Source organism: Parus major, chromosome 3, assembly GCF_001522545.3.
Source record: "Parus major isolate Abel chromosome 3, Parus_major1.1, whole genome shotgun sequence".
Classification (NCBI taxonomy): domain Eukaryota; kingdom Metazoa; phylum Chordata; class Aves; order Passeriformes; family Paridae; genus Parus; species Parus major.
In genome coordinates this window covers 11,061,147-11,075,652 of record NC_031770.1, presented here as the reverse complement: position 1 = coordinate 11,075,652, position 14,506 = coordinate 11,061,147, and the positions used below count along the sequence as shown (strand labels likewise).

At 38.1% G+C, this 14,506-nt stretch overlaps 1 protein-coding gene across 4 annotated transcripts in view; it reads left to right on the top strand.

Moving 5' to 3' along the window:
- SOS1 (SOS Ras/Rac guanine nucleotide exchange factor 1) overlaps nucleotides 1–14,506 on the top strand; it is a 42,915-nt gene that overhangs the window by 18,795 nt on the left and 9,614 nt on the right. For all 4 annotated transcript variants that reach the window (XM_033513232.1, XM_033513230.1, XM_033513231.1 and 1 more), the window contains 5 exons: nucleotides 7,748–7,875; nucleotides 8,661–9,316; nucleotides 13,234–13,315; nucleotides 13,542–13,664; nucleotides 13,831–13,934. In XM_033513232.1, the coding sequence (XP_033369123.1) occupies nucleotides 7,748–7,875; nucleotides 8,661–9,316; nucleotides 13,234–13,315; nucleotides 13,542–13,664; nucleotides 13,831–13,934 (1,093 nt within the window). The remainder of the gene's footprint in view (nucleotides 1–7,747; nucleotides 7,876–8,660; nucleotides 9,317–13,233; nucleotides 13,316–13,541; nucleotides 13,665–13,830; nucleotides 13,935–14,506) is intronic.

Genomic DNA, 14,506 nt, shown 5'->3' with positions numbered 1-14,506 from the left:
TGATAAAAATAATAATTCTGGTTTGGCAAGGTCTTTCAAGATGATAACCTCTCCTTTTCCCAAACTGTTGGTATTAAATTTGTTACATGTTGCTGAAGAAGAAGGCAAAAGGTAGTAAAATGTTAGTTTAGGTCTAGAGTATCTTGATCCCTTAAGTTTCTTGCTGTGTGTTTTATTGGCAGCACATCCCAAAATATTTTGGGCTTTGACTTCACTTTGATTCTCAGCCTTGGTTCACCCAGTGTCTTGTTCCAGAGTGTAACAAATTGAGTGAATTTGGTTTGCAATCCCATCTGTAAGTGGTGTAACCCAGCCCAGGGTGGAGAATCAAAGTGTTAATTAGTTGAACTTTGTCAGTCTGCAAAGGTTTTACAATATCTGCAATTATGGATCATCATCTCACAGCACTGTCTGGACTGCTTGTCCTCAGTACCAGCACTGTGATTAACAGGTTCTGTTGCTTTAGTCAATTTGCAAAATACCCTTTAATTACTGTTGAAACCAGTGAATCATGGATTTGAACTAGCTGTGAATTTTTTTAAGAAAGTATTCACTTTATATCACTTTTTCTTCAGTTCTTCTTTCCAAAGACAGTAACTTGTATGCACAATGCTGTTTGAAATAAAATAAAAAGCAGAAGTATTACTGTTTTACATATCTTTGTGTATGCAACTGCAGATGTGGATTACTTATTATATCTGCTGGAGATCATGTGCAGTTCTAGGTCTCTGTGACAGATGAATGTCTGTGTGTTCAAGAAAGTGTAGTTTGACCAAACTTGCCAGTGTGTGATAAAGACTACACAGTGTAACGGGTGTTTCTTAGGACAAAAAGCTGGGGTGATGTAAAATTTGGTCTGAAGTCTAAGAAGAGGTTTCCTAGAATATGACTGTAGCTAAAAAATGTAAGAAACTTCATATTGTTAAGCTAAGAGGACTTGTGTTACAATTGGAACGTTGTAAAGGTACAGAAGTTGTGTCATGTGGTAGAATCTGGAGTTGATGCAGCCAGATGAAATGAGGAAATGAGATTCTGTACTTACTTCTTGCTTGTGGGGTTTCATTGACAATATTTCTTTTCTCTTTTAAGTGCTATGCCTTAAGTCAGTTGTGTGTTCCTCAGCCAAAAGGGAGAAGTTGATAGGGGAAAATAAAACTTTGTCACACATTTGTGTGTGTGTGCACTTTTCCCAGAAACTTGGTAAATGTTCATCAAACTAATTGGTCCTTAATTGTTCATTCTAGCTGTGGCACTTGTTGATGTATTTCCTGTGTTCATATCAGGGTGAATCAATGCATGTGGGTGTCACTTCATTTGTCAGTGATTTATGTCATCTGTTGTGGAGTTGTAATGGGGCTGCATGTTTTGCTTTATAGAGTTTTTTCCTTATACACAGGATGTATCTGGGATTTTGAGAAGAAGATATCTCTTTCCTGGAAATTTTCTAATAATTTCTAATAATCTCCATTCCTTTCTAAATAGGTACCCCTCAGAATATTTTTTTTCTATTATCCCTCTAAAATTGATTTTCTGCAAAAACTGGATAAAATATAACAAACTGAGCATAAAATATTCCCTGTGACCATTTGCCTTACAGTCCTCAGTGGTGCTTGAGCTGTGGCAATCAATCCTGCTGGACCTGTAACCAGAAATGCTGTACTTTGATCCCTTGAGGCAGGAGTAGGATGTCACAGGGCCAGACTTCTTTGGGAAGTCAATGAAGCACGTCCTGAACTCCAGCCTTACGGCTTCACTTATGTGTTGAACTGTAGGGTTCCAACGTCCTGTTTTCCAATCAATTTTCTAGAAACACTTGCATGGCAAATGCTCTTAGTCCTGTGGGAGTTAAAGAGCTGTATTAACTGATCTGTTCCCACTTTTCAGTGGCTGCTGTTAGTGATGGTGAAGAGCTCTTCAACTTCCATGGCAGCAGCTTGTGCTGAACACCCAAGGCCAAGCTCCCATGAAAATGGATGGGTGTTACAGGAACTTGCACAAATTTTCATGCTTTTTTTCCCCCTTCTAAATAAAAGTTTTGACAAAATCCATCAAGGATTGAATGTTAATAAGAAGCTTATTTTAGCTGGGATTTTCAAATCCTAGTTTTTCTGACTGTGGCAGTCATGGTGTAGTCTCTGATACACTTGTATTGCTGCATCATCTTTTAAAAAGAGTAGTGTATTTCCCTGTCCTCTTCTCCTGCCACCTTCTGTACAAAAAGCAGATCCTTGGAGAGAGGTAGTGCAATGGTTGAGACTTCATATGCTTGGATCTCTTAGCTGGAAATACTTCTGGATGTGAAGCTGTGGATTTATTCCCACTGCCAGCTTTCTTTGTTTCTCTTACAACAGTGGAGGTTTATGTTTTCTGTCAATGCTTGGAGATATTCAGTGGAAACTGATGGGAACATGAAGGAAACAGCAAACACATGTGGAACAACAAACTCCATTCATGGTTTCTTCTTGTCACTTGCTGTTTCATTTAATTTCATTTCACCTGCTGTTTTTTTTTACTTAACCTCCAGTGTTCCTCTTAAAATCAGCAGGGTTCTACCCTTGCTTTCCAGAACAATCTCTGAAGTTGTGAATTCACCTTATGTAGCGTTCAAACATTGATACATTTCTGCCCAAAAATAGAGGTGTCATCCAGTTTTGCTGACAGCCTTACAAAATTTTGTGGCAAAGATCAGACTTGAATTGTGTTGAAGCAGAAAAACACTTTTTTTAATCCACTTTGGAACTACAAAAGAGAAGGGGAAGATGTTTTCAAATTGCATTTTCTTTACTTTGATGGAAAATTTGGGGGAAGAAAATGGAAGACCTCAATTACAAGTGTGGAAGCACATAGGTAAATATTCTGTGATATTTCAAATACTGATCTAACTAAATGTTATTAACTAAATTATGAGTTTTAAATTTCTAATGTATTCTGCAGGTCTGCTAATAGTGATGAGACAAACCAAAGTGACAGTAAGAAAGAAGAGAGTTTCAGAGCATGAAGGCTCTGGAAGGATCTGTGTGAACTTGTACATTTGTTGCAGAAAGGTAATGATGCTGCTGTGGAGGAGACATCAGCATATGCAAAAAAACCCAAATCCCATATTTCTGAAAAATGCAGAGCAAATGAGTTTTCTGTACTTGGTGAAGTCAAGGCCTCCTATAGGCAAAGTAGCCATTCCCAGTAATGGAATATAAAATGCATAAATGTCTGCTAGTTGCCTACAAAAAGTCTGAATGTTTAGGAAATACTTTTGTAAGAACCTCAGAGAAGGCATTTGGAAAAAAGGCTTTGCTTTCATATCCCTTCCTTCGTGAGGGAGATGCTGAGTGTTTAACCTAACATCGATTGCATTCATGAATCCCTTCCCAGCTGCAAAAACTGAAAGCAAAATTGCACCTCCTCCTGCTGAGCAGACAGCAGGTGAAACACTTCCCAGGGTACCATAGCTCTGGAGCTAATCTGGATTATGTTCTCTGACAGGCTGAATGGATGCTAATGGCAAATGGGCCACATAGGAAACCTGTTGTAGAAAACTTTGAACTGTTCAATTGATGAAACATCAGCTGACAGATTTGTACGGTTCATGTTTCTGAGTGGGTCTTCCTGACTTTTCCTCCGTGTCCATCCTGATACTCAACATGGCACTTCTGAGTAGCATTAATGGATTCTGAAACATAATTATTTTAATTTCAAACATACACACCCACCCACACCTTCCCAAATAAGAACATTCACATTGAGTAATCAAAGTAGCAATTCCTTAAAATCACAGGTTTCTTTAGCCCAAATGGTTTTATGTTTTTGGGCTTGAGTAACATTTGATGTACTTGAATTTTCAACATATATTTAGGATCTGTTTTAAGTCACATGGTAAAGAGGTGAAGGAGCAAGGAATCTTGTACTAAAAGTTGAAATGCTTTTTGTTTTCCTCTATTTTGATGCTTTACTTGCCCAGTATGCTTCCTGATGGGTTGGTCATATTTTAAATTGTGAGTTAAACTTAACATGAAATAAAAGATGAGGGCCTTTTTTCTGTGTCTTTTAAAATGTACTTCCAAGAGAATGCTGAAGGCTTTTTGTAACGAATTATCTGATATCTGGTGTTTGATATTTGACATGTGCTATTTTATGTAACTATTTAAAATTAAACTGAGAAGCCATAATTAAACTTTTGAGTGGAGAAAAGGTTTTTTTCATTGCATTAGTAAGGTAAGTTCTGTTCCACTGTCAATGCAACTAACACTCCTGCTGGTAATATAGATCTAAATAAACAGATAATTGTATGAATATTTTTACTGCACTGTGCTCAAGATAGTCTGAGTTTATATGAAAACAAAATGACTTTTCAAATTTCAGTGCATTGAAACTGTGTATGTATGCTCAGGAATATGGCATGTGGCGTTTCCTTCAAGGTTCAGGTGTGAGGTGCTTTTTAGTCTGCTAGAATTTTCCAGAAGTGCATAGGTGTTCCTTGAAGCTGTCCCCATTTACTGTCCCAGATGATTTCCTGATGCTTTATAAAAATCAAAGTTTCTAGATATGAGAACACTTTATTTTGCCCCCAGTACACTGCTGCTTTGGGCTGAGTTTTTTGGGTTTTTGTAGGAATTCCAAAAAGTCAGAGAGTGCTCTCAGGTATCCTATGCTATCGAGCCATGTTCCAGGATTGGTTTGTGGCAAAGTGCCAGCAGACCTGCCTGCCTTGGTCAGAGAAGAAACCCTGTCTGTTTTTATTCTTGATTACAAAATAGCTCTGTCTTCTATGTATTGAAGATGTGGTCTTGTTTCCCAGAGACACTGGGGAACTTGCAGTTCACAAATTTCAGTGGTTAGACTTAATCTTCTGGGAAGACAGAAGTCGAGGTTGTGGCGCAAACCCTGAAGTACGAGCCTACTATCTGTTGTGACACCTGCTGTTGTGGTTGTTTCTGCATGTTCTCATATGTATTTCCTATCATTGTATTTCCAGAGAGATGCTTCTCTGACAGTCTAAGAGGTCAGCTACCACAGTCTAATTGTGCACTGCATGAGGAGGATTTCTTTTCTATCTCTTTGGAATTTATAAATGTGTAATCCTTGTGGTATGCAACAGGTAGAACAAAATACATGGTCTTCCACTTCTTGGTGGCTCTTCAGAACTTATGGCCTAGAATGTAGAGTACTTTCTTTTCATTAGAGACTTTTCTAGCAGTCTATTTTCCAAGTTTGTTTTCCTTGAATTAACAGGGTCTTGTGCATTGTGAATCACATGAATGGTAAGCCAATATTTTCTCCTAAGATTGTTAAAACCCACAATCTCTATAATATTACCGATAATCAGAATTCTGTACTTCCTTCATATAAAATTATGATATTTTTTGTATTGTGTGTAAAAGCCCAAGAGCAAAGAAACAACCCCAAAACAAAGAACCCCCACCACCACCACTTACTCAGCATCTCCCTGGTTTGTTCATTAGGGGGCACTGCACAGCTATAGAAGAATGAGTGGGATTTGCAGAGAAACATTCTGGGTGCTTTCCACTGATGCCATTTTACTTTCCACCTTTTCCAAACTGTCCAGGGGCAGTGTAGGATTAAATTGTTGCTGTAATTTACACTGAGTTCTGACTAAGTCTGGTTTTGGTGATTGTACAGTACCATGCTGTAATATAAATAATATAAATATATTTCCAAATTCCTGTGTCCAGAGAAGTGTCTTCTTAGTAGTTCAGAGTACTGCCTGATTTGCCCATTTGTGTTTGTGTTACGTAGAAGAAGACACATTTCTGCACAGCACTTTCTAAATGTTAAATCTGGAGCATAATTACACTCACTGGATTTTGATTTAGTTTCTATTTACCATTGGAAATAGGGTTACTCCCAATGGATCTTGTTGGAAAAATATTAACTGCTTTCTCTATATGCAGATATGTATTTTGCTTTGGGACATGGATGAATACCAAGATTTTTGCAACTGGAGAGAGGTTGTTGTAAAAAGCAACGTAAGAGCAGAATGCTTTGCATTAATGAATGTTAATCTCTACTAGTTTGTTTCTGAAGAGAATGTACAGAATATTGTAGGACCTAGTAAGGCTTATTTTCAAGGAGTCCAGGCTGAAACAATCTCTTCCACTGCTGAAGAGTAACAACCCAGAAACTGTGGGAAACCCAGCCAGACTGTTTTGATGGAAGTTTTTAAAATTAAAAACACAAAGGCAAAAAGCCTTCTCTGAATGCTTGTGCAGGAAAGATGCAAAATTTTAGAGGTAGTTACAGCTTTTTCAAAGCTTTCTCTCAAGACTTCTTCCACTGGTGCTGTACCTGCCTCACTGGTCTGAAATCCTCTCTGAACCCAGATCTGCAAAACTGAAGCAAAGCGGGGATGATACCTCCACTAAATCTGGAGAGCAGAGGAATATGAAGTGGGGAGTCTGTTCCTTCTTGGATGATGTCATCTCCCCAAGATCTTTTGGGGAGTAATGATTGTTATGGTGCATTCCCGGACCTATTTCAGTGGTTGTTACACAAGTAGGCTCTCACACCTAATGCTGCTTTGGTTGAGAGTACGACAGATGGCATTACATGAACCAAAGCTGCCTGGAGTAAACTTTGTGGTCATCCTTATGGCTGAAAACACAAATAAAATAGTCTTTGGCATTGACAGCTGTTGCACTGAATTATTAATTCTTGTTAGGGAAAAAAAATAATGCTGTTCTCTGACATACTAAAATGTATATCAGACATGACTGTATTGTACTCTGTTGTATTTTGGAGGACAATATTATATTTTACACTGGAATCAAACAACACAATTATACTTTTTCCAAGAGTGTTTCCATTCTGGTTTGTGCTGGCTTTCGTTTCACTTCTACTACCAAAACAAATTCTTCAGTTGTGTGGAGCTAATTCTTGGTGTATGATAGTCTTAAATGCTTATCTGTTGATAATTCTGCATATATTGTTTCAGTTTGACATCTAAGCCACAGCTGTAGTCATCTGTTTTTCACTGATGTGAAACATTTAAATGCTTAAGGGAAGAATTGAGATGAAAATCTTCAATTTAAGCAATCTTAAACATGGCAGATCTTGTTTTAATACATTTTCCTGTCATAACAGTAATTAGACACAAAATATTAGTGTTAGTTCAGTTTTTAGATTCAAAACTCATCCTGGCTCTAGGCAACTTGATCTGGGTTGGTTCTGCTGTTGTGCTAAAGGTTGGCTGAGAGAATCTCCAAGATCCCTTTCAACCTGATTTATTAATTAGACTGTTATTTGTGAGATGAGAACCCTTGTAATCTTCTGTTTTTAAATGTGATGAAGGAATTCTGCTTAGCTTTGGGTGCAGCTTGCCTGTTCCAGGATGTTTATATGTGTTACAGATTGATTTGATCTTGTCCTATAGTATGGTGTGCATGGGGATCTCCTTCCTTGCTTGTTCTTGTTAAGATTTAACACCTAAAATGGGTTCCATTAAGGAGCTGTAAGGTAAATCAAACCAGTTTGAGATAAATACCATGTGTCTGAGTGTGTTTGTATCTGGGGGGACCTTAGTGACTGTGCTGTATTTTAGTGAGATTAGGCTCTTAGCAGAGAGTTGTCTCTCACCTGTGTCAATAACACACCTGGTTATCACTATCAACTTTTATAAAAAGCAGGAGAATGGAAAATCAGCCGATGGTTAGATTTCTTCTTCCTGGGTCAAACTGGATTTGAATGTACCAAAAGGCTTGTAACACTTCCTGTCTTTGACTTTCAATGTTCACAGCAATTGGAAGAAAAAAGTGAGGATGAAGAGGACAAGGAGTGCTTGAAGCAAGCAATAACTGCCCTGCTAAATCTTCAAAGCAGTATGGAACGGATATGCTCCAAAAGCCTTGCAAAACGAAGGCTTAGGTAAATGTTTCCGGTTTTTCTGCTCTCTGCTCTTAATGCTTTGCTATAAATCCAGGGCTCCCGGTTTCCTCTTTTAGTAAACAATGAACAAAATAGTTTGTGACAAGCCTACTTTTTCAGAGGAAGTGACATCAAAGCCAAGATAATTTGTTATTGTTTTAAAACAGTTCTAATTTCTATGTGTCCTTGCAAACTGGTAGTTGAGACATTCTGAGAATTCACGGGTAAGTAGAAAGTTTCAGCATTGTTGGATTAATTGTGCTCAGATAATAAATATCCACCAAAAAATATTCTGAAAGTAGCTCTCTGTGTGGTTAGATGGGAATGTTCTTGAATTTGAAACTAGTCTTAAAATTGTTTCAATATTTTCTTTGCCAGACAAGTTCTGTGCTGCCAGGGGTGATCTTTAGGCTTGAACATGAATGCATTTAACAGCTTATTTTTTTTCTGAATGTACTTGTTTCAAATTAATACCATCTAAAATTGTTCTGTTGGTTATGGAAGTGAGTGGCTTGTTGGGCTAAGAAGCACTCACAGTTTGCCTGCCTCTGGTTGCTTGTGTTTAGGTAAAACATCTATTGCTGAAGATAAGTAGAACATTTATCAGATGAGATACTTTAGTCAAACCTTTGCAATGGTGCTGATATTGAGTGGTGGAATTGCATTCTCAGTGGAGTCCCTCTCACTTCTCAGAAGGACAATCTGGTGTTTCTGTGTTGGTGGTGGTTGTGTTTTTTAAATGCCTGTGTACTAATAGGCTGCCTTTCTCCCATCCTCCACTGAAGTGAATCCGCATGCCGGTTCTATACTCAGCAGATGAAGGGGAAGCAGCTAGCAATTAAGAAAATGAATGAAATCCAGAAAAACATTGATGGTTGGGAGGGTAAAGACATTGGACAGTGCTGTAACGAGTTCATCATGGAAGGAACACTCACACGTGTAGGAGCAAAGCACGAGAGACACATATTCCTGTTTGATGGCTTGATGATTTGCTGTAAGTCAAATCATGGCCAGCCAAGACTTCCTGGTGCTAGCAATGCAGAATATCGACTCAAGGAGAAGTTCTTCATGCGAAAGGTACAAATCAATGATAAAGATGACACTAATGAGTATAGACATGCTTTTGAAATCATCTTAAAAGATGAGAACAGTGTTATTTTTGCTGCTAAATCAGCTGAAGAGAAAAACAACTGGATGGCAGCATTGATATCTTTGCAATATAGAAGCACGCTGGAAAGGATGTTGGATGTAACAATGTTGCAGGAAGAAAAAGAGGAGCAGATGAGATTTCCAAATCCTGAGCTTTACAGATTTGCAGAACCCGACTCTGAAGAGAATATTGTGTTTGAAGAAAACATGCAGCCCAAATCTGGAATCCCCATCATCAAGGCAGGAACTGTTGTGAAGCTCATCGAGAGGCTGACTTACCACATGTATGCAGGTGAGGCACTTGGTTTGTGCAGCCAAAACTCAAGGTAGTAACTCGTTCATGCTTCTCTTCCTGTGTTAAATATGTGTGCAGCAACATGCATAAAGTGAGTGAAAAGTGAATGTGCTTGGCAGTTCAGATGGGATATTACATGTGTATAAGATTGTTCTCATGCAAGGGATGGGGGTGGGAGCCTGCAGCAATTGAGCTCTAGACAATACTTTTTCCTTTGTGCCCCAAGCTACAAGAACTGCCTTCCCTCCAGACTTCTAAAGCTGGGTGACACAGGAAGGGCCAGCATTGTGGGAGAGAATTATGGACCCAGTGTTTTAATTGTTGCAGCTTGTTCTTCTGCAGCTCAGTCCTAGATACCCTGCATAGATCAGGAATGTTTGCTTGAACAAAGTGAGGAGTAAGCAGAATATAATTCCCGTAGTTTAGTACTCTGTTTCCTTTTTAAAATACTTTTATCTCTTTGCTCCATTACTGTTCTTGCTCTTCTTTTAATTTCCTTGAATTTTCCTAACATTTACTAGAAACCCAAATGCAATATTGTGCTGGCAGTTTTTATTTGAGCAGTTTTGTACCTGTCTTCATTTTCTTGTAACTTTATAAAATTCTAGCCCTTGGCTTTGAATGTTATAGGCATGATTTATGACATTATTTTATAGTTTTGAAAGTTAAAATCAAGCAACTCAGCTTTAGAGAAAGGAAGATACTTTTCTATTATTATTTTTAAATCTAGCATTGTCCTTGCCAAAGAATTAGCAAAAACTATTGTATGAGAAAACAGAACATGGCTATGGAGAGATGGCCTGAAAGACTTTGACCAAAAGGATATGAATAATTGTCTTATAATGTATTTAGCCTGTCTTTGTAGCCTTAAACATCTTAGTGGACATCTTAGTGATGCTGCATTGCTACATTGTGCATAATTTTTCAGCACTCTTATCTTCTATACCTTCTGTTTTATAGTTGGTTATCTGTAAGGAAAAACATCATTGTTCTCACTAGTCTGTGCAGTCTTTTCCAGCAAAGAAATAAGAGATAAAGTGACTCAACCAAAAATCCTCTGTTCTACAGGAAACATGGTCCCTTTGTGATGTAAATCATTCAGGGTTTGGTTGTATCTTGTGAGATGCAGAGAGTAGGGCAGCAACTCTCCAGAGCACCAGGTTAGCTCTTTCACACATGTGTCAGCTGAGTTCAAGGCTTCTTCTCTGCTTGGTGACCTGGGAAGATGAGTGCTGTGGTGATATGTAACCAAACAGCTACAGACTGTAGAAATGCTTTTCTTTCCTCACACAGGATTGTGTGTGTGATGGTAAACTTGAAAGTCCTTATTGGCTTTATATTCAGGTGCCAGAACAGCAAGCTGTTACCTTTCTGAGGCAATTTTTCTGAAATTCAGTGTGACTGGTTATGGCAGCCCTTGATGTGACAGTCTAAAGACAGTATTTACTATAGCTGTGACTTTTCTCTGGGTTTTTATCTTTGTAGGTCAAGTAGCATAAGAAATAATTACAGATGCACTTGCAAAGATCATATGAATTTGTTGCAGTTTAGTTAGTTGCTGTAGTCAAATCAGGTCTCATTTTTTTTGTCATATATGAAGATCACACAGTCCACCTCTTTTGTAGATACAAGTGTTGGACCTTTTATTTGTCATCCCTCACCCCCTTGACAAATGACAGACCATTTTATCAGACAAAATGTCCTTGTTGTGAAACAGGGACAGCTCTAAGGAAGCAATTCTGCCAGGGGTGGGAGGCATCCAGCCACTGCAACAGCTCAGGCAGGGAGACAGCCCTGATGGCCACCTGGCCACAAGGTGTGGCAGACTGTCCAAACTCTCCTGTGATGGAGCAGCAAAACAGGGTGAAATCTCCTCTGCAAAAGCAGCTTTCCATGTATTTTTACATGAGAGAAATTGTCCTGCAATTAGGAGTTCAGGTTCTGACCCTGTTTGCATACTCTGGTGGGTTTTCCTTGTTTTAATGTGTTTTTGCATTCATTATCTCCTCTTGCCCAGCTCTTGTTTAAGAGCAGCTGAGCTAGGTGGTACCAACATTTTAAAGTCATGCCTTTTTTTTTTTATCTATAGGGCAGCACTCTTCTATTTTTAAAGCTTTGATATGTTAAGAGTGCTTGTGCGTCATCATAGTGTCCGTTTCCTTTCTTAAGGAATTCAAGGGTGATTATTTATAAATCCTCGTAGAACAGTTATTGTTCTTTTTTAGCTTTCAAATTGGCTGCACTGAAGAGAGAATTGTCACATGAGCAGACATCCTGGCTAACTGGTGTTGTCTGTATTTTTTTAACACTTGCTCATATATTGTACACTATTTTGAGTCACAGTCATTGCTAGTAAGATAAGAAAGTTAGATTTGATTTTCTGATCTACTTTGTTTGAAACTGAATATGTATTGTGGATTTATATGCTGACCCTACCTGTAAACAACAATAGCTACCACTCAGAGCTTGCAGTGATCTGAAAATGTTAATTGCTATGGAAACTCTTTTTTTTCATGTAGACAAAATCTCTTATTTAGAGTAGATGCTGTGTACAGATTACAAGCTGTGAAACGTGAGTTACTGTGCTTCTTTAGCACAGCAGAATTTGTGTATTTTCATGATGAAGATGATGGGAACAGGGATGACCTTCCTTGTGCAAAAAGTATTGGAGTTCTGCCTTTGAAAATAATTTTGTACTGTACAGTTTCAAGGACTAGTGGGAGAGGGATTATGATTAGAAAAATGGAGTAATGAAGGACATGTGTGAAGCAGAAGAGCCAATTGTTTAAGAAATGAGAATTATCATGGAACAAAATTGCAAGGAAATGCTGTGTTACCTGGCATAGTTAAGATGTGCAGCACATCACAGTAAACTGTTCCCCAAATGAACAGCTCAGTGGGATCTAAGAAAGGTAGAATGTTCATTCAAATGGACAAGATGCTGGTAAAGAGTTAAGGAGGATTTTAAAGCAGTGCTTAAAAATCCATGTTCCAGGAAACAAATCCAATAGAGCAGTAGGTCAAATAATGCAGGCTTTTTGTCCTGCATGTTACAGCTACAGGAATTCTTGCTTGAAGTCCTGTGAGCTCCTCTTCAGCCATTCTGTTAGGACAGTTACCAACTGGGGTTTGGTTTTCAAATCTGGATATGGATTTAATATGCAGAGCTGTCACAATCTGCTCATTAATTCTGTTCAGTGGTAACAGTGTTAACCTTGTTTCTGGTCAGCTCTGTGCATTGCCAGGGAGCTGTCACTGCATTTCCTCATATTTGAAAACAAATGGGTTTGCTTTTGTAATTATGCGACACTTTGGTTTTCTGTTTTGAATACGTGATTGTTTTTAAGACACATTTTCTTATTTTAAATCAATTGATATGTTATTAGTCAATTTAAATGAAATAAGTTGATTTTCTTAAAGGGAAATAAATATAACCTCTAACACAGCTGTCAGATGAAAAAGTATGTAGGCTGCTTTAACCATGACTGGTTATCAGTTGTGCCAGTTTAAGGGAAATATTCTCCCCAGGAAGAGGCAAAGCTACTTGATATGTTTTTTGAGTTCTCATGTCTGATCACTGTCAAAAACAAGGTTGTTTACTTATAAATAATATCACCTATTCATGAATTTCAAAGTCATTGGGAAAGAATCCTGTCTTTTAACAATTGAAGGGTGGGGGGGAAAAAAGTCATTGTTGTGAACCTTTAACAGAATGAAAATTGTTTTTAAGTTCTGCTTTGTGTTGCTCTTTTAGGAGGTTTTCAGTTGTTAGCAAACCAATTTTGGTTTACATCATCTTCTCTGTAAATTGATAGGGTGACATCCTGAATTTTAATGGATAATTGAAGTTATTGTAAAGGGAAAAAAAAATCAGGTAATTGCTGACATAAGTGTAAAATTATTCTTTGTCTTAGATCCCAACTTTGTTCGGACTTTTCTCACAACATATAGATCCTTCTGTAGACCTCAAGAGTTGCTGAGTTTGCTAATAGAAAGGTATGCCACTGTTAAAAATACTGTTCTTATGAAGTGTATTTTTTTTCTTTTTACTTGGAGTGTGTAAGATTCTGTCTTTCCAGTTGGTTTTGAGTCGCTTCAAACTCCTTTTAAAAAGGATTTCCAATTCAAGGATTGCCAGTAAAATGTACAAGTTTATGTGCAGAAGCTTTACCCAAGACTGGTGTAACAGAGGCCTAGTGCTTACACCCATCTTCTGTGCTAGATTTGAAATTCCAGAGCCTGAGCCAACAGAAGCTGACCGTATTGCCATGGAGAACGGAGACCAGCCCCTTAGTGCAGAGCTGAAGAGATTTAGGAAAGAATACATTCAACCTGTGCAGCTACGGTGAGTGCTGCATCCCTCTGAGCCCCCCTGAATTCCTCAGGGGGAAATGGAGTGGCTCCTTTTGGCTGCACTGGCTCTTGGTGCTGCCCGTGGCCTTTCTTGCAGCTGCTTTGATAGAGACGATAGACTGGGCTGTGGAGTGTTCATTTATTCTTTGCTTCTGCAGAGTATTAAATGTGTGTCGACACTGGGTAGAGCACCATTTCTATGACTTTGAAAGAGATGCTGACCTTCTGAAACGTTTGGAGGAGTTCATTGGAACAGTAAGAGGTATTTACAGTTTCTTAAGTGCTGACATTTATCCTGAAGCATCGTTTCTAAGATAATCATGATCAATGATGTGATGTGTGAAGGATGAATGTGATCAATTTTGCTTTCAGGAAAAACAGGACAGACTGCTTATTAAATATTTCATAAAGAGCATGAAATAAACTTCTATTCCTATTACTCAAAATCTGGCTCCTGTTCAGAGCAAAGATTGTTATTTATGTAAATAATGAGTTTTATCTCATTATTTTTAAATGTAGAGGGAGTGAATTAATGAAAAATAATAAGAACCAAGTAGCGATCAGGACAAAATAATTGCTTTGATTGATATTTTAGACTTTACACAAGGGTAATTTTTGTGAAAGTTGGATGGTGGAAGCCATTATTTCTTTGAAGCAAGAGTTTCCAGCTACTTCACAGTGTATATGAACTGTAGGACACTTTGCTGTTGTGATTGTGCAGACTTTTCCTGTTTCCTTTTAAATAAAACTAAGACAGACAACAGGGGCAATTAGTAGGAAAAGACTATGTCAGAGAAGTACTTAGTGGTTATTTAGCCATCAAAAAGAGGGAAG